Here is a 27,748-nt window from a genome sequence, read left to right on the forward strand (position 1 = left end):
TTGGATCTCATGGCGTCTCGCCAGAACGCCAAGCTTCCTTGTTACGGATCCAGGTCCAGGGACCCAGAGGCGACGCTGATAGATGCTCTAGCAGCACCGTGGTTCTTCAACCTGGCGTATGTGTTTTCACCGTTTCCTCTGCTCCCTCGACTGATTGCCAAAATCAAACAGGAGAGAGCATCAGTGATCTTGATCGCGCCTGCGTGGCCACGCAGGACCTGGTATGCAGACCTGGTGGACATGTTATCCTTTCCACCTTGGCCTCTGCCTCTGAGACAAGACCTTCTACTACAAGGTCCTTTCAATCATCCAATTCTAATTTCTCTGAGACTGACTGCCTGGAGAATGAACGCTTGATTTTATCAAGGCGTGGCTTCTCCGAGTCAGTCATTGATACCTTAATACAGGCACGAAAGCCTGTAACCAGGAAAATCTACCATAAGATATGGCGCAAATATCTTCATTAGTGTGAATCCAAGAATTACTCATGGAGTAAGGTTAGGATTCCTATGATATTGTCCTTTCTCCAAGAGGGTTTGGATAAAGGATTATCAGCTAGTTCTTTAAAGGGACAGATTTCTGCTCTGTCTATCCTTTTGCACAAGCGTCTGGCAGAGGTTCCAGACGTCCAGGCATTTTGTCAGGCTTTGGTTAGAATTAAGCCTGTGTTTAAACCTGTTGCTCCTCTATGGAGCTTAAACTTGGTTCTTAAGGTTCTTCAATGAGTTCCGTTTGAACCCATTCATTCCATTGATATCAAACTATTATCTTGGAAAGTTCTGTTTTTGATGGCTATTTCCTCGGCTCGTAGAGTCTCTGAGTTATCAGCTTTACAATGTGATTCTCCTTATCTGATTTTCCATACAGATAAAGTAGTTCTGCGTACAAAACCTGGGTTTTTACCTAAGGTAGTTTCCAACAAGAATATCAATCAAGAGATTGTTGTTCCATCATTGTGTCCTAATCCTTCTTCAAAGAAGGAACGTCTTTTACATAATTTGGACGTAGTCCGTGCTTTAAAGTTTTACTTACAAGCGACTAAAGATTTTCGTCAAACATCTTCCCTGTTTGTTGTTTACTCTGGACAGAGGAGAGGTCAAAAGGCTTCGGCAACCTCTCTTTCTTTTTGGCTTCGGAGCATAATACGCTTAGCCTATGAGACTGCTGGACAGCAGCCCCCTGAAAGGATTACAGCTCATTCTACTAGAGCTGTGGCTTCCACCTGGGCCTTTAAAAATGAGGCTTCTGTTGAACAGATTTGCAAAGCGGCGACTTGGTCTTCGCTTCATACCTTTTCAAAATTTTACAAATTTTATACTTTTGCTTCTTCGGAGGCTATTTTTGGGAGAAAGGTTCTACAGGCAGTGGTCCCTTCCGTTTAAGTACCTGCCTTGTCCCTCCCTTCATCCGTGTACTTTAGCTTTGGTATTGGTATCCCACAAGTAATGGATGATCCGTGGACTGGATACACCTAACAAGAGAAAACATAATTTATGCTTACCTGATAAATTTATTTCTCTTGTGGTGTATCCAGTCCACGGCCCGCCCTGTCCTTTTAAGGCAGGTCTAAATTTTAAACTACAGTTACCACTGCACCCTATGGTTTCTCCTTTCTCGGCTAGTTTCGGTCGAATGACTGGATATGGCAGTTAGGGGAGGAGCTATATAGCAGCTCTGCTTTGGGTGATCCTTTTGCAACTTCCTGTTGGGAAGGAGAATGTCCCACAAGTAATGGATGATCCGTGGACTGGATACACCACAAGAGAAATAAATTTATCAGGTAAGCATAAATTATGTTTTTGTTTTTACGTGTGTTATCCTCATTTGCATAAAACTACTCTTTATTGACACTTTGCGCAGACATAATACTGGCGTAAGTTACTTGCGACAACAGAAATGTGTTTTTTGCACACATATCTGAAGATCGCCAGTCTAGCATCTGATGGCGCCGTATATGTAATACCCCGATGTGCGAGGTGAAATTACGGGCGGCGCGGGTTTCCGCACTTGTGCTGATGCTTGCACCATATATATAATCTTGCCCTGAGTTTTTATATATATGTTGTTATTTTTAAATACAAAGCTATAAAGGGACTTAAAGTGCATGATCATTATATTATTGTACTATTGCATTCAAATAACTATGCATTTAACAACTGAAAACAGTTTAAAGCGTGTGAGCAGTGGAATACTGCACAACTGTCCCTATTTGAGCGGGATAGTCTCTCTTTCTGAGCTCTATCTTGCTGTTCGTATGAGACAGCCTTATGCCTTTATTTTCAGAATGTTCCTTAGCCACACCCATAGACTGCCCAGATATGCCCACAAACCACCCAGGCACACACACTGACCAACCAGACACGCCTATAATTCCACCCACTATCAACCAGTGACCCTGCCCCTTCCAATAGAGCCACGCCCACAAAACAGCAACACCCCCCCCCCCCTCAGCCTACCAAATCTCTAATTATACCTAGCCACATATGTTGGTAGGTATGCAGTGGCCCACTTGTATTTTGTGTGCAGGGCCACACACAGGAGTGATGGGATTACATGCAGAGGGGCTGGTTTACAGGCTTGGTGACATGCTGGAAGATGCGTGGCTGTGTCCGCTAGGACATGGTTAGTCTCTTAAAACCGGAACATTGAGGAGTTGCAGATGGAACATTCCATCCCACTGATGACAATCCCTCAGGATGCAATACTGAGACGAGGCTGAAAAGGGCCAATGACAAGAGGTATATGTGTGCAACCACCAATTACTGCTTAGCTCCCAATAGTGTATTGCTGCTCCTGATCAAAGTACCTATGTATGCTTATTTAACAAAGAATACAAAGAAAACAAAGTAAATTTAATAATCATAAAAGACGCAAATTGAAAAGTCTCTTAGAGATACTGGAAACAAAATACAGTTGTCAACCATATTGATCAAGTAATCATTATAAATAAAGTTATTATGCATACTAGTTATTTCATGCAATATTTTCCAATATTAAATTATACTTTTTAATAAGTCTCTTGTTCTCTTTGGAGGTAGAAAAAAGAATTTTCTTCCTTTTTACATCCCATTAAAATGTGAATAACCTGTTCCTGTCACAAATCTTTACTGTATACAGTTCTCAGCCAGTTTGTCTCTTTTCAAGGATGAACTCAGTGGGTGGTTCCTCCTGGGTACTATACCTTACCATGGCTTACAAGTTCTCTCTAATAATTACAGTAAACAGAGCCATTTGCTCCTTCATAATCAGATATGAATTTATGGCTTAACAAAGGTTTCTTGAAATATATTATGTGAGAGGCAAGTTAATCAATAGTGTTATTTGGAGTCTTAAGATACCATCTTCACATATGGCAAAAAAAAAAGTTCAGGGGGTTATGTTGAAGGTAGATTTTTACAAATTGAGCAATTGAATTCCTCTTAGTCATTTCAATGCTCCAAGGCCTGTGTATACATTCTTAGCAAGAGACTGGAGTCTTGTTTTTACAGATTTGGAAAATGGAATTTGTTACAATGTGTGTGGAGGAAAATATTCTAGCTCAAATAGTGAATTTGATACACAGAAATAGTCAGTTTCCTTGATACATGGAATCAAACATAACAATAATAATGATGATCCCAGTAGTTTGCTCTCCCACAAGCTATCTAACAACACAGCTTGAAAAGAATAGTTACTGCTCATCATGATATTGTTTTTCTAACTGTTCATTCAGCTCTCTTCAAAGCCGTTCTCTTATTTTAAAACGTTACAGGTGCAGGTTGGTAACTCTCCACATCTTCATGCTGGGCACCTCTATCTTGGAGCACACATATTTTTACATCCTGGTACAGCTGCAGTGTGCATAGACAGGCCAATCATGTTGCCAGCTGTTAGGCAGCTCTACCATGCACTTATGTTTAGTTTGCACAATAGTCTTTTGCAGTTTTTTTAAACAAAGCTTAAAGGGATAGAATGGTCAAAATTTAAATGTGCATTAATGCATTTCAATTTGAAATAGAAGCATTTTTGAAATATACTTCCTTTAGCAAAAATGCTTCTAGTAAACGTTATTACTGTTTTTCTGTGGCACACACACATATGTATTTCTTCTCTAAAGACGTAATTTGTGTTATAGAGGCCTCCACTGACTCTCTGAAAAGACAGTCCATTTATCAAGCTCCGTATGGAGCTTGTGAGCCCGTGTTTCTGGCGAGTCTTCAGACTCGCCAGAAACAGCAGTTATGAAGCAGTGATCTAAAGACCACTGCTCCTTAACCCTGTTCGCTTGCTCTGAGCAGGAGGACAGGAATCGCCACAATTCAACCCAATCGAGTACGATCGGGTTGATTGACACCTCCCTGCTGGCGGCCCATTGGCCGCGAGTCTGCAGGGGGCGGCGTTGCACCAGCAGCTCTTGTGAGCTGCTGATGCTATGCTGAATATGGAGAGCGTATTGCTTTCCGCATTCAGCAAGGTATTGCGGACCTGATCCGCACTGTCGGATCAGGTCCGCAAGACCTTTGGTACATAGGCCCCATGGTGTTTTAATACTGGTGCACGGCCCTTACAGGATATGAAGCATTTTTGCTAATGTAAGTATATTGCACAAATGCTTCTCTTTCTCATTGAAATGCACCCACACACATTTCATTTTTGACCTTTTCTATCCCTTTAATATTTACATAACAAATATAAATAATTCCCTCAGAAATAATATAGAGTTATGCAGCCACTGAGGAAATATAAAGCTCCTGTTCTGTATTGAGCAATCAAAACTCAAGTGCATGATATGGCTTTTCAAAAATACACTGATCTGTGAATGTGTACCGCTTCTATCACAGGATGGAACTTTCCAGGATGGTGTCACTTAGGATTAGATTTATTAAGCTCCGATATGAGCTTTCAGTGCCCCATCGGCTGCAGGTTCGCATCAGAGAGCCTGGAGCTGAGAGTTTAGAAACAGCGATCATCAGACTGCTGCTTCTTAACCCACTACGCCACCTGTAATGTAGCATATGTAAATCCCCCAGACTTTTCCGACAAGGGAGATTGACAGCTCCTGCTCGCACGTGATTGCACACGAGCAGTGGAGAGTTGCACACTTCCGCAAGTGTGCAATGATATTAATGCCCACCAGGCGCAATGCCGGGCGGACAAGGGTGAAGATGTATGCTCCCTTCCTGCTGGTCTTTAATAAATCTGGCCCCTAATGTGAAGATTCAAAGCTTCTCTAACTAGCACTTGTAAGGGGTTGGAAAAACAGAATGGCTTTGAAGAGAGGTGCAGGCACAGAAGGAAAAACAATAGAATGGTGAGTAGCAATTCTGCTATTGTAGTTGTGCCCAGCAGTTTAATGTCCCTTTAAAGTTGCATCGGAATAATGAAAGTTTAATTTTGCCTTTAACGTCCCTTTAACCTGTATTTTCTGGTATGTGAGATGTTTTTTCTGTGAATGTTTCTAGATCTGTTTTGCTGCTATTGTGTTGATTAACTTACAAATAGTCTCTGCAAAATGAAAGGGAAAAGACCATGCATGTATATCAGGTTTGTATAAAAGCAAACAATTCTTCTAGTCAAATGCCTGACTCTTTAAAGGGACACTGAACCCAATTTTTTTCTTATATGATTCGGACAGAGCATGCAATTTTAAGCAACTAATTTACAACTATTATCATTTTTCCTTCGTTCTCTTGCTATCTTTATTTCAAACAGCAGGAATGAAAGCTTAGAAACCAACCCATTTTTGGTTCAGTACCCTAGATAGCTCTTGCTGATTAGTGGCTACATTTATCCACCAATCAGCAAGCGTAACCCAGGTGCTGAACCAAAAATGTTTCGGGTTACATACCCTTAGTCATGTCAATTGAAAATGTCTACATACTTCAGGTGGTGCTGCCTATTCTTTGGACTGTGTACAAATTGTAGCTTATGCTAGTCCTGAAAAGCAACAAAAACTAGTGCCAAGGGCCGCCCACATGTAGCCCTCAGGCCGCCATCCTCACCCTGCATATTGGGTGATGTTACGCTAGTAAGTTACATGGCAAAAACAGTGAGAAAAAGCTCTTCAAAAGAAAAAAGCAGGCAGCAAGCAATCCACTTGGCTGTTAAAAGATGTTAAAATAGAATGTATTGGTGAAATATCAGTATGCTATTACAGTGATACCACATATACAATACTTTTTAGTCTTAATTAGAGGTTAGAGAAGCATCTATATGACCTGTAAATGATCTATGTAGAAGGACTAAAAAGAAAACATCAAGATGTTAAAATAAAGCTTACCTAGTTGTTATGGTGATGCAGCAAACAGGTGGTGGGAGGGCACAGTGGGTGGGGAGAAGAAAGTGAGAGATACAATAACTGTTTACAGGGCTAGAGATACAGATCCCTTTGGGGCATATGTATCAAGCGCCGTATGGAGCTTGATGCCCAGTGTTTCTGGCGAGCCTGCAGACTCGCCAGAAACAGCAGTTATGAAGCAAGGGTCACAAAGACCGCTGCTCCATAACCTGTCCGCCTGCTCTGAGCAGGCGAACAGACATCACCGCAATTCAACCTGATCGAGTATGATCGGGTTGATTGACACTCCCCTGCTGGGGGCGGCGTTGCACCAGCAGCTCTTGTGAGCTGCTGGCGCAATGCTGAATACGGCAAGCATATTGCTCGCTGTATTCAGCGAGGTCTGGCGGACCTGATCCGCAGTGTCGGATCAGGTCCGCCAGACCATGATAACTAGAGGCCTTAGTGTGTTTAAGCATATGTGCAGCGTTCTGTGAGTTGGCTGAATAAAGTTAAAATTGTGCTAATAAGGGCAACTGACAATAATAAAAACCATGCAGAAACTTTGAATTCCAGTCTGGGTTGTTTTTTTTTAATTGTGTCTGTAGAATTAGTTACTTGGATTTGGTAAACATATAAGAAAGAGGCATTTCTTAAGCTTTTTGTGAGGTTTTCACACACTAATAATGAAGCGAAATAGAAGCAGCTAGTGTGAAAGCAAAACAGGGCAACTAACTGATTCAGTGTTGATAGTATAACAACTGCCTAATGTGCTAAATGACTTGAAAGTGATGCAGCATAACTGTAAAAAAGCTGAGAAGAAAATATCACATGAACGTATCTATGGGAAAAAAGGAAGATTTTTTACCTCAAAATTTCTTCAGCTCACCAAAGTAAATGCTTTGTGAACAGTTATCCTATTGTCAGCATGTTGAAAAACAAAAAAACAACAGCCAATCGGCTTCATCTGTTCTGAGGTCACACTTTAAAGGGATCTTTAACATCCTTAAAATCACATGAAACCCACATTTCTTTCATGTAATTGGCAAGAGTCCATGAGCTAGTGACGTATGGGATATACAATCCTACCTGGAGGGGCAAAGTTTCCCAAACCTCAAAATGCCTATAAATACACCCCTCACCACACTCAGGTGGTGAAGTAAGTTTGTGCTAAGATTTCTACGTTGATATGCGCTTCTCAGCATTTTTTGAAGCCCGATTCCTCTCAGAGTACAGTGAATGTCAGAGGGATGTGAAGGGAGTATCACCTATTGAATGCAATGGTTTTCCTCATGGGGATCTATCTCATAGGTTCTCTGTTATCGGTCGTAGAGATTCATCTCCTACCTCCCTTTTCAGATCGACGATATACTCTCATATTCCATTACCTTTACTGATAACCGTTTCAGTACTGGTTTGGCTATCTGATATATGTGAATGGGTGTCTTTTGGTAAGTATGTTTTCATTACTTAAGACACTCTCAGCTATGGTTTGGCACTTTATGTATTTATATAAAGTTCTAAATATATGTATTGTACTTATATTTGCCATGATTCAGGTTTTCAGTATATTTCCTTTTGCAGACTGTCAGTTTCATATCTGGGAAATGCTTTTTTATGAAAATGTATTTCTTACCTGGGGTATAGTCTCTTTTTCAAATTGACTGTTTTTTAAATTTGCGGGCAGAATTAGGCTCGCGAGGGCACAAAATGCCAAAGTTTATTGCATCATTCTTGGCGCAACATTTTTTGGCACAAAGTTATGTTCATTGACGCAAATTCGTCATTTCCTTCGTCTTAGTTGAAGCCGAGTCCTACACAAGGTTGCGTCATCTATGACGCGAGTGTGAGGTTTTTGTCATACTTGGTGCCAAATATTTTCATTATTTAAGACCCCATTTTTATTTGCCTCTTGCCTTTTTTCTATGTCAAAGGGCTATGCTGTTTGCATTTTTTTCCAAATCCTGAAACTGCCATATAAGGAAATTGATAATTTTGCTTTATATGTTGTTTTTTTCTCGTACATTTGCAAGATGTCAATCTGATCCTGTCTCAGAATTCACTGTTGGATCCCAGCTGCCTGATAACAGTTCTACCAAAGCTAAGTGTATTTGTTGTAAACTTGTGGAGATTATACCTCCAGCTGTGGTTTGTAATAGTTGTCATGATAAACTTTTACATGCAGAAAATGTATCCATCAGTAGTAGTTCATTACCTGTTGCTGTTCCCTCAACATCTAATGTACAAAATATACCTGTAAATTTAAAAGAAGTTATTTCTGATTCTATTCAGAAGGCTTTGTCTGCCATTCCACCTTCTAATAAACGTAAACAGTCTTTTAAAACTTTTTCAAATGACCGGCAACATACTGATTTATCCTTCTCTGATGAGGATCTATCTGATTCAGAAAATCCTTCCTCAGATATTGACACTGACAAATCTTCTTATTTATTTAAAATGGAGTATATTCGTTCTTTATTAAAAGAAGTGTTGATTACATTGGATATGGAGGAAATTAGTCCTCTTGATATTAAAACTAGTAAACGTTTAAATTCTGTTTATAAACCTCCTGTGGTTATTTTAGAGGTTTTTCCAGTTCCTGATGCTATTTCTGATATGATTTCTAAAGAATGGAATAGGCCTGGTACTTCTTTTATTCCTTCTTCAAGGTTTAAAAAATTGTATCCTCTGCCAGCAGTTAGATTGGAGTTTTGGGAAAAGATCCCCAAAGTTGATGGGGCTATCTCCACTCTTGCTAAATGTACTACTATTCCTATGGAAGATAGTACTTCTTTTAAAGATCCTTTAGATAGGAAACTTTAATCTTATCTAAGGAAGGCTTATTTATATTCAGGTCATCTTCTTAGGCCTGCAATTTATTTGGCTGATGTTGCAGCTGCTTCAACTTTTTGGTTGGAAACTTTAGCGCAACAAGTATCAGATCATGATTTGTATAGCATTGTTAAGTTGATTCAACATGCTAATAATTTCATTTGTGATGCTATTTTTGATATAATCAAAATTTATGTTAGATATATGTCTTTAGATATTTTAGCTAGAAGAGCTTTGTGGCTCAAATCTTGGAATGCTGATATGACTTCTAAATCCAGATTGCTTTCTCTTTCTTTCCAAGGTAATAAATTATTTGGTTCTCAGTTGGATTCAATAATTTCAACTGTCACTGGGGGGAAGAGAGTTTTTTTGCCTCAGGATAAAAAACCTAAAGGTAAATCTAAAGCTTCTAACCGTTTTCGTTCCTTTCGACTTAATAAGGAACAGAAATCTAATCCTTCCCCAAAGGAATATGTTTCCAATTGGAAGCTTTCCTCAAATTGTAATAAATCCAAGCCTTTTAAGAGATCAAAGCCAGCCCCCAAGTCCGCATGAAGGTGCGACCCTCATTCCAACTCAGCTGGTAGAGGGCAGATTAAAATTCTTCAAAGATGTTTGGATCAGTTCGGTCCAAAATCATTGGATTCAGAGTATTGTCTCTCAGGGGTACAGAATATGATTCAGAGTAAGACCACCTGTGAGAAGATTTCTTCTCTCACGCATTCCAGCGAACCCAGTAAAGGCTCAGGCTTTCCTGAAGTGTGTTTCAGACCTGGAGTTATCAGGGGTAATCATGCCAGTTCCGTTTCAGGAACAGGGCCTGGGGTTTGATTCAAATCTATTCATTGTCTCAAAGAAAGAAAATTCATTCAGACCAGTTTTGGATCTAAAGATTTTGAATCAATATGTAAGAGTACCAACTTTCAAGATGGTGACTATATGGACTATTCTGCCTTTTGTTCAGCAAGGGCATTATATGTCCACAATAGACTTACAGGATGCATATCTTCATATTCTGATTCATCCGGATCACTATCAGTTCCTGAGATTCTCTTTTCTAGACAAGCATTACCAATTTGTTGCTCTTCCTTTTGGCCTAGCAACAGCTCCAAGAATCTTTTCAAAGGTTATCGGTGCCCTACTCTCTGTAATCAGAGTTACAGTATTGCTGTGTTTTCTTATTTGGATGATATCTTGGTACTCGCTCAGTCTTTACGTTCTGCAAAATCTCACGTGAATCAACTAGTGTTGTTTCTTCAAAGACATGGTTGGAGGATCAATTTACCAAAAAGTTCTTTGATTACTCAGACAAGGGTAACCTTTTTAGGTTTCCAGATCGATTCAGTGTCCATGGCTTTGTCTCTAACAGACAAGAGATGTTTGAAATTGGTTGCAGCCTGTCGAAACCTTCAGTCTCAGTCATTCCCTTCAGTAGCTATGTGCATAAAAAGTTTTAGGTCTCATGACTGCAGCATCGGACGCGATCCCCTTTGCTCGTTTTCATATGAGACCTTTCCAGCTTTGTATGCTGAACCAATGGTGCAGGGATTATTTAAGGATATCACAATTAATATCCTTAAATCCCAATGTTCGACTTTCTCTGACTTGGTGGTTAGATCACCATCATATAATTTTAGGGGCCTCTTTTGTTCGTCCAACCTGGACTGTGATCACAACAGATGCGAGTCTTTCAAGTTGGGGAGCTGTTTGGGGATCTCTGACAGCACAAGGGATTTGGAAATCTCAAGAGGCAAGATTACCAATCCATATTTTGGAACGTGCAATTCTCAGGGCTCTTCAGTTTTGGCCTCTGTTGAAGAGAGAACCGTTCATTTGTTTTCAGACAGACAATATCACAACTGTGGCATATGTCAATCATCAGGGTGGGACTCACAGTCCTCAAGCTATGAAAGAAGTATCTCAGATACTTGTTTGGGTGGAATCCAGCTCCTGAAGACTTCACTGCCGCTTGATTGGACATCGCCCGGATAGGATGAAGAGTTCTGCCCGGCTGGGTGAAGACAAGGTAGGGAGATCTTCAGGGGGGTAGTGTTAGGTTTTTTAAGGGGGGTTTGGGTGGATTTAGAATAGGGGTATGTGGGTGGTGGGTTGTAATGTTGGGGGGTGGCATGCCCCGCAAAAGGCCCTTTTAAGGGCTGGTAAGGTAAAAGAACTGTGAACTTTTTTAATTTAGAATAGGGTAGGGACATTTTTTTATTTTGGGGGGCTTTATTATTTTATTAGGGGGCTTAGAATAGGTGTAATTAGCTTAAAGATCTTGTAATCTTTTTTTTATTTTTTGTAATTTAGTGTTTGTTTTTGTAATTTAGTTTAGATTATTTTATTGTATTTTAGTTTAGATATTTGTAGTTTATTTAATTTATTGATAGTGTAGGTGTATTTGTAACTTAGGTTAGGATTTATGTTAAAGGTAAATTGGTAATTATTTTAACTAGGTAGCTATTAAATAGTTATTAACTATTTAATAGCTATTGTACCTAGTTAAAATAAATACCAAGTTACCTGTAAAATAAATATTTAGCTACAATGTAATTATTAATTACATTGTAGCTATCTTAGGGTTGATTTTATAGGTAAGTATTTAGATTTAAATAGGAATATTTTAATTAATAATATTAATATTAATTAGATTTATTTTAATAAGAGTTTAGTTAGGGATGTTAGAGTTAGATAGGGTTATTATACTTAATATATATATAATATAATAACGATATTAACTATATTAACCCTAATATAATTAGGGTTAATATAGTTAATATATATAATATAATAACTATATCAACTATATTAACCCTAATATAATTAGGGTTAATATAGTTAATATAGCTGGCGGCGGTGTAGGGGGATTAAATTAGGGTTTAATATTTTTAAAATAGATGGCGGCGGTGTAAGGGGCTCACTTTAGGGGGTAGGTAAGATAGATGGCGGCGGGGTAGGGGCTCACTTTAGTGGGTAGGTAAGGTAGATGGCGGCGGGGTAGGGGCTCACTTTAGTGGGTAGGTAAGGTAGATGGCGGCGGGGTAGGAGCTCACTTTAGGGGGTAGGTAAGGTAGATGGCGGCGGGGTAGGGGCTCACTTTAGGGGGTAGGTAAGGTAGATGGCGGCGGGGTAGGGGCTTACTTTAGGGGGTAGGTAAGGTAGATGGCGGCGGGGTAGGGGCTCACTTTAGGGGGTAGGTAAGGTAGATGGCAGCGGGGTAGGGGCTCACTTTAGGGGGTAGGTAAGGTAGCTGGCGACGGTGTAGGGGGATCACATTAGGGGGTTATACATTTATTGTAGGTGGCGGCGGGGTCCGGGAATGGCGGTTTAGGGGTTAAATACTTTATTAGGGATTGAGGCTGGGGATTGCGGTTGACAGGTAGAAAGACATTGCGCATGCGTTAGGTGTTAGGTTTATTTTGCAGGTATTTTAGGGAGTTACGGGGCTCCAATAGACAGCATAAGGCTTACTATGGCTGCATTTTGTGGCGAGGTGAAAATGGAGTAAGATTTCTCCATTTTCGCCACGTAAGTCCTTACGCTGTATATTGGATACCAAACTGCGCTGGTTTGGTATACCTGCCTATGGCCCAAAAAACTACGGGCGAAGGCAGAAATATATGAGCATAACTTCTAGGTTCCACTGTATATAGGATACCAGACCAGCACAAATTTTGGCGTCGCCAGCTTTTGCGGGCGGCGCTGCATATCGGATCGGGCCCCAGATGTTCAGGTGAAATTTTTTTGGCAGCTTTTTACAGATGCGCTGCATCACTTTCAAAGGCTTCAACATTTGTGTATCGTGCTTTCAATGAATATCGTAAAAGCACTTGATCTGGTTTTACAAATTGAAAGTTATAGTTTGCACTTCAATGAAAGCCGAAAATGTGCCAGAATATTTAGCGCAACTTGAGACCTGAACTGTAAGGGTTCAAACATTTTTTTATAAAACACATCAAAAACACATTAAAATTAAAAGTATTGCACACATTTATACTATACACATATTTTAATATTCATAAAAAGGTTTTAAAAGGGTTAAAAGGGATATGGTATATGGCAAGGTGTTTGGAAAGGGCTCCTATATATATATATATATATTTGTGTGTGTATATGTGCATACATGTTTAAGTGTTTATAAGTGTAAATATGTATATTTCTTTCATATAGGTGGCGAGAGTCCACAAGCTTGTTACAGATGGGATATACATTCCTACCAGGAGGGGGCAAAGTTTCCCCCAAACCTCAAATGCCTATTAATACACCTCCCACCTCACTCATACCTCAGTTTTAAATACTTTGCCTCCTTAGGAGGTGGTAAAGCATAATGTGCTTCATTTCTTCACTGAAAGGCACTTCTAAGTTTATTGAAGCCCAGTTCCTCTCTAAGTACAGTGTTTGTCTGAGGGAAGTGAAGGGATTATTGTTTGATGCCTCTATGTTTTTGTGTCTGGGAAAGCAGTACATACAAGCTCTCTGTAAATTTGGTTGCAGGGATTTATCTGCTGCCTCCCTTTACAGATTGACGTTATATTCCTTTACCATTACCTCTGCTGATTTTTTTCAGTACTGGTTTGTCTGTCTGCTATATGTGGATGGATGTCTTAAACAGTAAGTATGAATTTTATCTTTTAAAAAGACACTCTCAGCTATAGATTGGGCACCTTTAAAGTAAAGTTTTTATATATTGTTTAAATTTGTCAGTAATTCAGTGCTTCTTATATTTTAAGTGATCCTTATTTTCAAAACGTATCAGGCGGAGTTTGTGAAACATTTTTTGTGTTTGGTGGCTAGTAATCTTTAATATTCGTCTAATATTGGCTTAAAGGTCTTTGCTTTAGAGTTTATCTAACCTCCGTTTATTTTTAAAATCCATGCGCAAAACGTGCACACGATGATGCTATTTATGGCATTTTGTCCTGTTTTTTTGGTGCCAAAATTTTGCGCCTTTGTTAGCGTTTAAAACTGAAACCCCCAAGCCTCTCTGTGCGCTCAAAAAACATTTTTTATAATCAAAACTCTGTTAATCAGATGCTATCTATTTTATAATATTCGCTCTGTTTCCCATTCTCTCTAGCCTGTGTTTTATATAGGCACATGGATATAAATTTGCAGATATAATTTTTTTTTTTTTGCAATTATGAACCTGTCTCAGGTGTTACCATAGGTACTGAGCTGCTTGAACATATTTCTACTAAAGCTAAGTGTGTTTGTTGTAAAAAAGCTGATCTGAATTCATCAGCTCTATTGTGTGGCTCCTGTTTTGATACATTATTACATGCTAATAATATTTCTATGAGTACAAATGCATCCATTGTTATTCCATCTCAGTCTAATGTGAACAGCATTCCTGCAGAAATTAAAGATTTTATTGCTGCAGCCATAGAGAATACCATGACTGCTATACTGCCTTCAAATAAACATAAAAGGACTTTACAAAGTTTTCCAAAGTCTAGTGAATTTTGCACTGACCAACAGCATACTGATGTATCTTCTACTGATGGGGGTTGCTCTGATTCAGAGGATTCTAGATCAGAGACAGAAATTGACAAATTGTTTTTATTTAAAATTGAACATATTTGCTTTCTTTTGAAGGAAGTATTAATGGTCTAAGCCTGGTACCTCTTTTAACCCTTCTTCTAGGTTTAAAAAATTGTATCCTTTGCCTGTTGCTAATTTGGAACTTTGGGAAACAGTCCCTAAAGTTGATGGGGCAGCTCTTCTTTAAAAGACCCTTTAGATAGGGAGCTTGAATCTTATGTTAGAAGGGCATATTTACATACTGGCTATATTCTTAGACCATTTATATCTATGGCTGGTGTTGCTGCTGCTTCTACTTTTTGGTTAGACAGCTTAGTTCATCAACTGTCTTCGGACCCTGAATTATCTAATATCATCCTTTTACTTCAACAAGCAAATCATTTTCTTTGCAATGCTATTGTTGATGTCATGAAAATAAACTTCAAATCAATGTCTTTAGCTATTCTAACGAGAAGAGCTTTATGGGTTAAATCTTGTAATGCTGACATGGTGTCTAAAACAAGATTACTGTATCTGTCTTTTCAAGGTAAAAACCTTTTTTTAAGATTCTATTATTTCCACTATTACTGGGGGAAAGGGAATTTTTCTTTCCCAAGAAAAAAAATCTAAGGGAAAATTTAAAGCTACCAATTGTTTTCATTCCATTCATCAGAATAGAGAACAGAAAACTGCTCCCTCCCCTAAAGCCTCTGACTCTAATTGGAGACCATCTCCATATTGGAATAAATCCAAATCATATAAGAAACCAAAACCGGCCCCTAAGCCTGCATGAAGGTGCGGCCCCCAATCCAGTTCTTCATCTGGGGGGCAGATTACAACTGTTTCAAGATTTTTGGGCAGACTGTGTCCAAAATCAGTGGATTCAGAATATTATTTCTTAGGGGTATCGAATTGGATTCAAAATAAGACCTCCCATGGGAAGATTCTTTCTCACCCATGTAACAAAAAAACCAGTAAAGGCCCAAGCATTTCTGAAATGTGTTTCAGATCTAGAACTCTTAGGGGTAATTGTCCCAGTTCCTCTACAGGAACAAGGGTTGGGGTTTTATTTCAATATTTTCATTGTTCAAAAGAAGGAAAATTCTTTCAGACCAATTTTGGATCTGAAAACTTTAAATCAATTTGATTTAACTTTCAAGATGGTAACTATAAGGAATATTCTGCCCTTTGTTCAGCAAGGTCGCTTTATGTCCACAATAGACTTACAGGATTTTATTACCAATTTATGAGGGGGTTTTTTCTAGACAAGCATTACAAATTTGTCGCTCTTCCATTTCACCTTGCAACAGCCCAGAGAAAATTCTCAAAGGTTCTTGTGCCCTTCTGTCTGTAATCAGATAGCAGGGTATTGCGGAGTTTCCTTATTTGGACGATACCTTGGTACTAACTCAGTCTTTTCATTTAGAAAAATTTCACACGAAACAACTAATGTTGTTCCTTCGAAGACATGGTTGGAGGATCAATTTACCAAAGAGATCCTCAGACAAATGTCACCATTTTAGGTTTCCAGATAGATTCAGTGTCCATGAATCTATCACTAACAGAAAAGAGATGATTAAAATTGTTTTCACCTTGTCTAAACCTTCAGTCTCTATCATTCCTTTCAGTGGCTATGCGCATGGAATTTTTAGGTCTCATGATTGCAGCATCGGACGCAATCCCCTTTGCTCATTTTCATGAGACCTCTACAGCTTTGCATGTTGTAGAGATTACACTCGGATATCTCAACTGGTATTCTTAAACCCATCACGCAACTTTCTCTGACTTGGTGGTTAAACCACCACTATATTCTTCAAGGGGCCTCCTTTGTTCATCCAACCTGGTCTGTAATCACCACAGATGCAAGTCTTACAGGTTGGGGAGCTGTCTGGGGGTCTCTGACAGCACAAGGAGTTTGAAATCCTCGGGAGACGAGGTTACCATTCAATATTTTGGAACTCTGTGCTCTCTTCAGAGCTCTTCAGGCTTGGCCTCCATTGAAGAGGGAACCTTATATTTGTCTTCAAACAGACAATATCACTACAGTAGCATATGTCAATCATCAAGGGGGAACTCACAGTCCTCTAGCTATGAAAGAAGTATCTTGCATATTTTCTTGGGTGGAATCCAATTTCTGTCTAATCACGGCGATTCAAGGAAAATATACCACAAGGTTTTGGTGTTCTTCACATGATTATTCCTGGCATTCCTTTCGGATTCCTTGGAGTCTTCAGTTCTTCGGAATGGTTTGGATAAAAGTTTGTCTGCCAATATCTTGAAAGGACAAATCTCTGCTCTTTCTGTTTTATTTCCTATAAAGATTGTTAATTTTCCTGATATTCACTGTTTTGTCCAGGCTTTAATTCAAATTAAACCTGTTATTAAATCTATTACTCCTCCTTGGAGTTTTAATCTGGTATTGAAGACTTTACAGGCACCTCTTTTTGAGCCTATGCATTCTTTGGACATTAAACTACTTTCTTGGAAAGTGTTGTTTCTATTGGCTATTTCTTCTGTTAGAAGAGTTTCGGAATTGTCTTCTCTCACTTGTGAGTCTCCTTATCTGATTTTCCATCAAGATAAAGCTGTTTTGTGGACTTCTTTCAAATTTTTGCCTAAAGTTGTAAATTCTAGCAAAATTAATAGGGAAATGATTGTTCCTTATTTGTGTCCTAATCCTAAGAATACTCTTGAAAGATCTTTACACTCTTTAGATGTTGTAAGAGTTTTGATATACTATGTAGATGCTACAAAGAATTTCAGACAGACTTATAGTCTGTTTATTATTTTTTCTGGTTCTTGAAAAGGTCAGAAAGTCTCTGCCATTTCTTTTGCATCTTGGTTGAAACTTTTGATGCACAAGGCTTATTTGGAGGTGGGCCAGTCTCCGCCTCAGAGAATTACAACTCATTCTACAAGATCAGTTGTCACATCTTGGGTTTTCAAAAATGAAGCTTCAGTTGATCAAATATGCAAAGCAGCCATTTGGTCTTCTTTGCATACCTTGACTAAAATTTACCTTTTTTATGTTTTTGCTTCTTTGGAAGCAGCTTTTGGTAGAAAGGTTCTTCAGGCAACTGTCTCAGTTTGATTCTAGTGCCTATGATTTAAGTTTTTTCAATTTAAAAGAAACAATTATTTTTTGGATTTAATTTCTCAGGGGAAATAGCTGTTTTTATTTTTATCCCTCCCTTTATTGTTACTCGTGGACTTCCACATCTTGGGTAATATATAACATCATTATATGAAAGAAAACATAATTTATGTAAGAACTTACCTGATAAATTAATTTCTTTCATGGTGGCGAGAGTCCACAAGGCCCACCCATTTTTTTGTGTGTTTTTTTTTTGTTTTGTTTTTTTTGTATAAAGCACATATTCTCATCCTGCTTCTCTTTTTTATGCTTTACTATTTATTCACCTCACCTTCTTGGCTATATGTTAAACTGAGGTATGAGTGAGGTGGGAGGTGTATTTATAGGCATTTGAGGTTTGGGAAAATTTGCTCCCTCCTGGTAGGAATGTATATGCCATCAGTAACAAGCTCGTTGACTCTCGCCACCATGAATGAAATGAATTTATAAGGTAAGTTCTTACATAAATTATGTTATTTATATATAGATATATAATTTACAAAAAATAAGTATATATATATATATATTGTATATTTAAAAATAAAAAGAACATTTTCTTCTATGTGAAGAACATAGTAATGTAATGTATTCCTATAACCTTTGTGTTTAACACAGTTGGTTTAATGCAGTGTTGGGTTAACGCATGATAACTAATAGGTTTTTTTCAACACATCCCATAGAAGTTTATTGGGAGACTTTTTTTACTTTCAACTTGTAAAAAGTGCGCTAGTGTGGCCGCAATAATTTTTTACCTTGAGCACAAAGTTATATACAAGCAAAAATGCAACAATAAAATGCTTAATAACATTAGAGCATTTTATTTTTTGCATTTTTATGTCCCTTAAACATTATCCTGTTCCAGTAACAGAAGCTAGTGACAGTTTCCCCCTAGCAGCAATGGTGGCTGTAACACTTCTGTTGTGGTGACATTACTGCTGACTTGCCTGACTATGGAGAAATGGCAGCCATTATATTTTAGCAGCCATAACGTTGCCCTTGAGGAGACATTCCCAGTGAGAATCATTGTTAGACATAATTTGTTCAATGCATTTACTGGAGAAATAGAATTCACTAAACACAGCAAGCAAAGACACGTTTTCTAAGGACCATTAAAACAAAATAATAAAAAAAAGGACTTGCTTTGATCCAGGGGTCCTGCACAAGACCCAATAAATTGGTTGGGTTGCATGATATATAGGATCAAGCACTATCAACTGGAGCTACAAAATCTATTACTGACATAAATATGCACTGGATCTGGCTTACTGACCTTGGCATACATTTACTAATAGTGTAAGAGACAACAATTCTCTTTATTTAGGGCTGTATATCTAATTGAAGCATGATGGGAACAAGGCAGTGGATGTGTAAAATCAGGAATAATTATGTTTGCCTATCCAAAGCTGATATAAAACTAAATACATAACAGGTATATGTGATTTCAGAGTTTGTCACTCAGATTGAAAAAGAGATTTATTTTACTGTCTTTATGTAACAACTTAATGAGCCTGTATGTCTAACTAAATTCAAAACAACAAATGTTAAGATCTGCTGGATATGATTCATATGAAGACAGTTAATTACAAAAGTATCATAATGGAAAACAGGATATGCAGACACCCAGCGAATTAAGGTTGTCACAAATCTGTAGAGGAATGATGTAAAATAGCACAGGATGAATAGTACATATTGTGCTGTTGAAGCACTAAACTCTTTCGTTATATATATATATATATATGCAATTGGGTTTTACATTTGAGAAAATTACCAGTTACTAAAAATGGCCTCACAAAATGTTCACTAATATCATACCATCTTAATTATAATCATATTAAAAATGTTTAGGATATTGTGTTCACCTGTGACTGTGTTACACTCTTATGTTTTTCAGCTTTTAAAAGAGAAGTTGTTGGACCTACTGGGAAGGCAAAACAAAGAAGGTCATGCAGAGGACCTGGTAAGTTTATGTTGAGGATTTGTAGACTAAGGTCACCAAGATGATTATGAGAATCTTTCCAATATCTGTGATCATAACATCTTAAGGATATACCTATCGTTGTAGTTTCTAAATCATTTTGAGGAACTGATCACTGTTTGCAAGATATAAGTATAATCTCAGGACAATTAACTCACAAGTTTAGCTGATTGTCAGCATTGCATGAGGTTACCAAGATATATCTGGAGATCTATTCACTGCTTGTAGATATAAACCATCATCACAATCATGTGAGTTATTACCAAATGATTCTGCTCACTAAATGAATAAAATAAACTTGGATGACCTGTATTTGGAGCGAATATGGGTTGGACATTCAAGAACACGCACAGGTCATTATGATGACATTTCTACATGCACAGATCATTATCGTGAAGATTGTAGACATATGCATCAGCCAATTTGTCTTTTCTTACCATATTACGCCATTGCACTTTCTTTGCCCTCTGCCCTATGTCCATTCTTACGTGATTTATCTGTGCTGTCTCTTCCATAGTTATCCCTTGTGTTCTTCTTATTATGTGTTTCCTTTACCTATGCATTCTTTTATCACCTTCTGCAGGGTTTCACCCCCTTTTTAAATTAGTGTAGCAAGTGTCCATAATAACATATAACATTGTGTCACATTTTGTGCATCTTGCTTTCTCAGTTGTCAATAATAATTCAAAACATTTCCAGTGAGACAACATTCCAATTTAAACGTATGCAGATGAGTCACTAAAGCATGGGGAAAACTCACCAAAGATTAATAAACAAGTACAATAAGTTAACATAATTTACTTAATATTTAGATTTTTATCATTGGAGAATTTTATGCATTCTGGCAGTCGTTTTTTCTTTGCTACTCTTGTTTTTACATCTATGCTTGTGCCCAGTCTGTAGTTTATTTCCTTTTTCCTTTAACGTTTTATACACATCTCACTGCCACTTTTCTTCATACAGTGAACAATGCTTAGGATCACTTAACAATGCTTAGGAACACTATAAAAAGGCAATGCAATAGTACTTACTCTGAATTTGAAATGAACAGTAGAATATTTTCTGGCAAATTTCAAATCCAATTTGTTCTCCCCCTGTATCATGTGACAGTCATCATCCAATCACAAAATGCATATATACTGTACACTTTTGCACATGCTCAATGGAAGTCGGTGCCTCAGAAAGTGTGCATATAAAAATAATGTGCATATTTTGATAATGGAAGTGTAAAGTTGTTGTTTTTTTTGGTTTGTTTTTAAATTACATGTTTTATCTGAATCATGAAACATTAGTTTTGAAGCATAATTTAGTTTTGGCTATGTGTATTTTTCATCTAATGGCTTTATTCATCTTTACCTCTTATGTCTTGTTGTCTTCTGTTAAACCAGTCTTATATTTGCAGGGTACCTGTGACACTATGCCAAACCATTCAGAAACTGTTAGCCACACTGTGACAGTCCCACTGCAGGCAACCTTGGGGACACTGGAGGAAATTGCCTGCTGATGCCTCATTGACACAGCCATTTTATTTTGTGCCAAATGGGATGTGTGTGCAGAGCTGTGGGGACTGTGGGATGCCAAGGCACCTTGTATCACAGCCTGAGAAGAATTTGAGGAAAACCATAAACTGCCAACTGTACACAGCCCTGCATGCCCGCAGTGTACTCGGCACGGATCCACCATGGTGTGTGAGGAGACCTTGGACAGACAGAAATTGCACTGTGTCTGATTCTGTGTTTGTAGCAGGTTCTAAAATGGAAATTTTATAATAAAATTTAAAAAAATCAACAATGGAGAAAAACAGGATCTCAAAGTATGTCAGTATGTGAGTGTGTCACTGCAGCTTCTTGTATGTAGGGGACATTATATGTTAGTGAAACTATCTGTAATGTCATTGTTTAGAAAGGTATGGGTGTGTTCGTTTTATTGAGTAAGGCAGTAGTACTGTATAAGTTGTGTTAAAATGTGATATTCTGACTTATTCATAAGATCAAAATAGGCGGAATATCTAAGACAGAAATGTTCACTTTAGCACCAAGGATAACCTAATAAAAAATAAAAGGTAATCCTCGGGAAAAAGTGAACATGTTTAAATTAATCTAGAAGCGGTGCCTGAGCCACATTAAAATATATTATTTTTTTAGTTTAGAGGTGAACCATAACTTAATAGGTTGCTAGTAGCATATATGAAATATAAATGCAATTATTAAAAAAAAAAATTGCATAGTTTGAAAGTTACAAATGGTTAAAACTGAATACGATTATATAAAATCTAGTATACCTTGTATGGTTAGTCCACTGTAGCTAATTACATTATAATAGAGTTAGACTATTGTCTATAAAGAAGGGACACCACAAAGTATGTGTATAATTCTGTATTGATGGAGTAAATAAGTTAGGGAGCTTGTGCCTATGTAATGACAGAGGATGCCTTGACAGAGGATGGACACTGGAGGATTAAGAAGCAAAGCTTCATGCAGAATCATCAAAAATAGGTAAGTACTAAGAGTGTTACTAAATTGAATTGTGGAGCAGATCTTTGTTAATGTTCCTGTTCAAGAATATGAGTTCCCAATATGCCTGCAAGTTACTATAGTTATTTCTAGGGATGGGCGAATGTTTCTAAAAATTCGAAATTTAAAACAAATTTTGATACATTCGTTCGTTCAAATCAAATTTCGAATGTTTAAATAACATTCTAAAATTCTATTTTCGAATTTTCGTTTTCGAATATTTCAATAAAATTTGAAAATATTCGTTCGAATAATAGAATATTTAGCTATGTATTCATTCAATTTCGAAATGTTATATTCGAATTTGAATGTGACATTCAAATTCGAAATAGTATTTCTAGTCTACAACTGTGTTTAATAAATGTAATATTTGAATTTGAATGCTACATTCGAATGTCTAAACAAAAGCAGGAGAAATGGATAAACCAGAGCACTCTTGATGTATCAAAAAGTCAGTGTATTTTACAGTGAGGTAATACGCAGAGGGTGGAAAATAAAACTTAACATTTATTTGTATAAATTGATTAAAAAGGTAGTAACAACTACCAGTGTGGTGTATTAAAAACTGTATTAAAATACAGCAGAGCTGACAAGCCCAGGAAATTTTCCTTAAAGACGTGACTGCACACAATATAACCATTAATGTAATCAATAAAGCAAAAAGGAAAAAGTCTGCTGTAAAACCACCATAATATGCTCACAGATTGCACAAAAAGCTAACCCTAAATAAAGAGGACAAACCTCACAACAATTAAGCTAGACTGGTGCAATACTGGAGCGGTGTATAGTACAGCAGAAATTCCATCATTACCAAATCAAGGTTAGTCAAATAAACGGTTCATGAAACGTCTTATAAGGCTGCAGAGCTCCTAGTGTAAGCGCTTGATGCGCATTTCGCCATATGCTGGCTTTGTCAAAGGCTGGCTTTGTCACATTCGAATTTGAAATAGTATTTCTAGTCGAATACTGTGTTTTAAATGTAATATTCGAATTTGAATGTCACATTCAAATTATAAATAGTATTTCTTCTGTTATGTGTGATCAGTCCACGGGTCATCATTACTTCTGGGATATTATCTGCTCCCCTACAGGAAGTGCAAGAGGATTCACCCAGCAGAGTTGCTATATAGCTCCTCCCCTCTACGTCACCTCCAGTCATTCTCTTGCACCCAAAGACTAGATAGGAGGTGTGAGAGGACTATGGTGATTATACTTAGTTTTTATAACTTCAATCAAAAGTTTGTTATTTTACAATAGCACCGGAGCGTGTTATTACTTCTCTGGCAGAGTTTGAAGAAGAATCTACCAGAGTTTTTCTTATGATTTTAACCGGAGTAGTTAAGATCATATTGCTGTTTCTCGGCCATCTGAGGGAGGTAAAAGCTTCAGATCAGGGGACAGCGGGCAGTTGAATCTGCATTGAGGTATGTAGCAGTTTTTATTTTCTGAATGGAATTGATGAGAAAATCCTGCCATACCGTTATAATGACATGTATGTATACTCTACACTTCAGTATTCTGGGGATGGTATTTCACCGGAATTACTCTGTAAAAGTACATTAAACCTTTTAATAGGTATTTAATTCATGTTAAACGTTTTTTGCTGGAATGTAGAATCGTTTGCATTTCTGAGGTACTGAGTGAATAAATATTTGGGCATTATTTTTTCCACTTGGCAGTTTGCTTGTTTTGATTATGACAGTTTCGTTTCTCTCTCACTGCTGTGTGTGAGGGGGAGGGGCCGTTTTTGGCGCTCTTTGCTACGCATCAAAAATTTCCAGTCAGTTACTCTTGTATTTTCTGCATGATCCGGTTCATCTCTAACAGAACTCAGGGGTCTTCAAACTTCTTTGAAGGGAGGTAGATTCTCTCAGCAGAGCTGTGAGACTTATGTAGTGACTGTGTTTTAAAACGTTGCTCTGTGATTTTTATGTTTAAAATTTAATAAGTGTTACTTTACTAATGGGAACAAACCTTTGCTAACAAGTTGTGTTGTTTTTAAAGAGTGATGCTATAACTGTTTTTCAGTTCATTATTTCAACTGTCATTTAATCGTTTAGTGCTTCTTTGAGGCACAGTACGTTTTTGTTAAATAAGATTGTAACCAAGTTGCATGTTTATTGCTAGTGTGTTAAACATGTCTGATTCAGAGGAAGATACCTGTGTCATTTGTTCCAATGCCAAGGTGGAGCCCAATAGAAATTTATGTACTAACTGTATTGATGCTACTTTAAATAAAAGCCAATCTGTACAAATTGAACAAATTTCACCAAATAGCGAGGGGAGAGTTATGCCGTCTAACTCGCCTCACGTGTCAGTACCTGCGTCTCCCGCCCGGGAGGTGCGTGATATAATGGCGCCTAATACATCTGGGCAGCCATTACAGATAACATTACAAGATATGGCTACTGTTATGACTGAAGTTTTGGCTAAGTTACCAGAACTAAGAGGCAAGCGTGATCACTCTGGGGTGAGAACAGAGTGCGCTGATAATTCTAGGGCCATGTCTGATACTGCGTCACAGCTTGCAGAGCATGAGGACGGAGAGCTTCATTCTGTAGGTGACGGTTCTGATCCAAGCAGATTGGATTCAGATATTTCAAATTTTAAATTTAAATTGGAAAACCTCCGTGTATTACTAGGGGAGGTCTTAGCGGCTCTTAACGATTGTAACACTGTTGCAATACCAGAGAAAATGTGTAGGTTGGATAAATACTTTGCGGTACCGGCGAGTACTGACGTTTTTCCTATACCTAAGAGATTAACTGAAATTGTTACTAAGGAGTGGGATAGACCCGGTGTGCCGTTCTCACCCCCTCCAATATTTAGAAAGATGTTTCCAATAGACGCCACCACACGGGACTTATGGCAAACGGTCCCTAAGGTGGAGGGAGCAGTTTCTACTTTAGCTAAGCGCACCACTATCCCGGTGGAGGATAGCTGTGCTTTTTCAGATCCTATGGATAAAAAATTAGAGGGTTACCTTAAGAAAATGTTTGTTCAACAAGGTTTTATATTGCAACCCCTTGCATGCATCGCGCCGATTACGGCTGCGGCAGCATTTTGGATTGAGTCTCTGGAAGAGAACCTTAGTTCCGCTACGCTGGACGACATTACGGACAGGCTTAGAGTCCTTAAACTAGCTAATTCATTCATTTCGGAGGCCGTAGTACATTTAACCAAACTTACGGCTAAGAATTCAGGATTCGCCATTCAGGCACGTAGGGCGCTGTGGCTAAAATCCTGGTCGGCTGATGTAACTTCTAAGTCCAAATTACTTAATATACCTTTCAAGGGGCAAACTTTATTTGGGCCCGGTTTGAAAGAAATTATCGCTGACATTACAGGAGGTAAGGGCCACGCTCTACCTCAAGACAAAGCCAAAGCTAAGGCTAGACAGTCTAATTTTCGTCCCTTTCGGAATTTCAAAGCAGGTGCAGCATCAACTTCCACTACACCAAAACAGGAAGGAGCTGTTGCTCGTTACAGACAAGGCTGGAAACCTAACCAGTCCTGGAATAAGGGCAAGCAGGCCAGAAAACCTGCTGCTGCCCCTAAGACAGCATGAACCGAGGGCCCCCGATCCGGAACCGGATCTAGTGGGGGGCAGACTCTCTCTCTTCGCCCAGGCTTGGGCAAGAGATGTCCAGGATCCCTGGGCGCTAGAGATCATATCTCAGGGATACCTTCTAGACTTCAAATTATCTCCCCCAAGAGGGAGATTTCATCTGTCAAGGTTGTCAACAAACCAAATAAAGAAAGACGCGTTTCTACGCTGTGTACAAGATCTATTATTAATGGGAGTGATCCATCCGGTTCCGCGGTCGGAACAAGGACAAGGGTTTTACTCAAACCTGTTTGTGGTTCCCAAAAAAGAGGGAACTTTCAGGCCAATCTTGGATTTAAAGATCCTAAACAAATTCCTAAGAGTTCCATCGTTCAAAATGGAAACTATTCGGACAATCTTACCCATGATCCAAAAGGGTCAGTACATGACCACAGTGGATTTAAAGGATGCTTACCTTCACATACCGATTCACAAAGATCATTACCGGTATCTAAGGTTTGCCTTCTTAGACAGGCATTACCAGTTTGTAGCCCTTCCATTCGGATTGGCTACGGCTCCAAGAATCTTCACAAAGGTTCTGGGTGCTCTTCTAGCGGTTCTGAGACCGCGAGGAATTTCGGTAGCTCCGTACCTAGACGACATTCTGATACAAGCTTCAAGCTTTCAAACTGCCAAGTCTCATACAGAGTTAGTTCTGGCATTTCTAAGGTCGCATGGATGGAAAGTGAACGAAAAGAAGAGTTCTCTCTTGCCTCTCACAAGAGTTCCATTCTTGGGGACTCTTATAGATTCTGTAGAAATGAAGATTTATCTGACAGAAGACAGATTAACAAAGCTTCTAAATACATGCCGTGTCCTTCATTCCATTCAACTCCCGTCAGTAGCTCAATGCATGGAGGTGATCGGCTTAATGGTAGCAGCAATGGACATAGTACCCTTTGCACGCCTACATCTCAGACCGCTGCAATTGTGCATGCTGAGTCAGTGGAATGGGGATTACTCAGATTTGTCCCCCACTCTGAATCTGGATCAAGAGACCAGAAACTCTCTTCTATGGTGGCTTTCTCGGCCACATCTGTCCAGGGGGATGCCGTTCAGCAGGCCGGACTGGACAATTGTAACAACAGACGCCAGCCTTCTAGGTTGGGGCGCTGTCTGGAATTCTCTGAAGGCTCAGGGACAATGGAGTCAGGAGGAAAGTCTCCTGCCAATAAACATTCTGGAATTGAGAGCAGTTCTCAATGCCCTTCTAGCTTGGCCCCAGTTAAAAACTCGGGGGTTCATCAGGTTTCAGTCGGACAACATCACGACTGTAGCTTACATCAACCATCAGGGAGGGACAAGAAGCTCCCTAGCAATGATGGAAGTATCAAAGATAATTCGCTGGGCAGAGTCTCACTCTTGCCACCTGTCAGCAATCCACATCCCGGGAGTGGAGAACTGGGAGGCGGATTTCTTGAGTCGCCAGACTCTTCATCCGGGGGAGTGGGAACTTCATCCGGAGGTCTTTGCCCAAATACTTCGACGTTGGGGCAAACCAGAGATAGATCTCATGGCGTCTCGCCAGAACGCCAAACTTCCTCGCTACGGATCCAGATCCAGGGATCCGGGAGCGGTTCTGATAGATGCTTTGACAGCACCTTGGAACTTCAGGATGGCTTATGTGTTTCCACCCTTCCCGCTGCTTCCTCGATTGATTGCCAAAATCAAACAGGAAAGAGCATCAGTGATTCTAATAGCGCCTGCATGGCCGCGCAGGACTTGGTATGCAGATCTAGTGGACATGTCATCCTGTCCGCCTTGGTCTCTACCTCTAAGACAGGACCTTCTGATTCAGGGTCCATTCAAACATCAAAGTCTAACTTCTCTGAAGCTGACTGCTTGGAAATTGAACGCTTGATTTTATCAAAACGTGGTTTTTCTGAGTCGGTTATTGATACCCTGATACAGG

The 27,748-nt window shown here is 38.8% G+C and overlaps 1 protein-coding gene across 1 annotated transcript in view; it reads left to right on the forward strand.

Moving 5' to 3' along the window:
* Nucleotides 1-21,380, forward strand: part of ASIC2 (acid sensing ion channel subunit 2) — a 796,537-nt gene extending 775,157 nt beyond the window's left edge. The window contains exons 9-10 of the mRNA XM_053699697.1: nucleotides 19,633-19,698; nucleotides 21,119-21,380. Coding sequence (XP_053555672.1) covers nucleotides 19,633-19,698; nucleotides 21,119-21,220 — 168 coding nt within the window. The 3' untranslated portion in view covers nucleotides 21,221-21,380. The remainder of the gene's footprint in view (nucleotides 1-19,632; nucleotides 19,699-21,118) is intronic.
* The last annotated feature ends 6,368 nt before the right edge of the window (nucleotides 21,381-27,748 follow it).

The sequence above is a fragment of the Bombina bombina genome, chromosome 1 (assembly GCF_027579735.1).
Source record: "Bombina bombina isolate aBomBom1 chromosome 1, aBomBom1.pri, whole genome shotgun sequence".
NCBI lineage: Eukaryota > Metazoa > Chordata > Amphibia > Anura > Bombinatoridae > Bombina > Bombina bombina.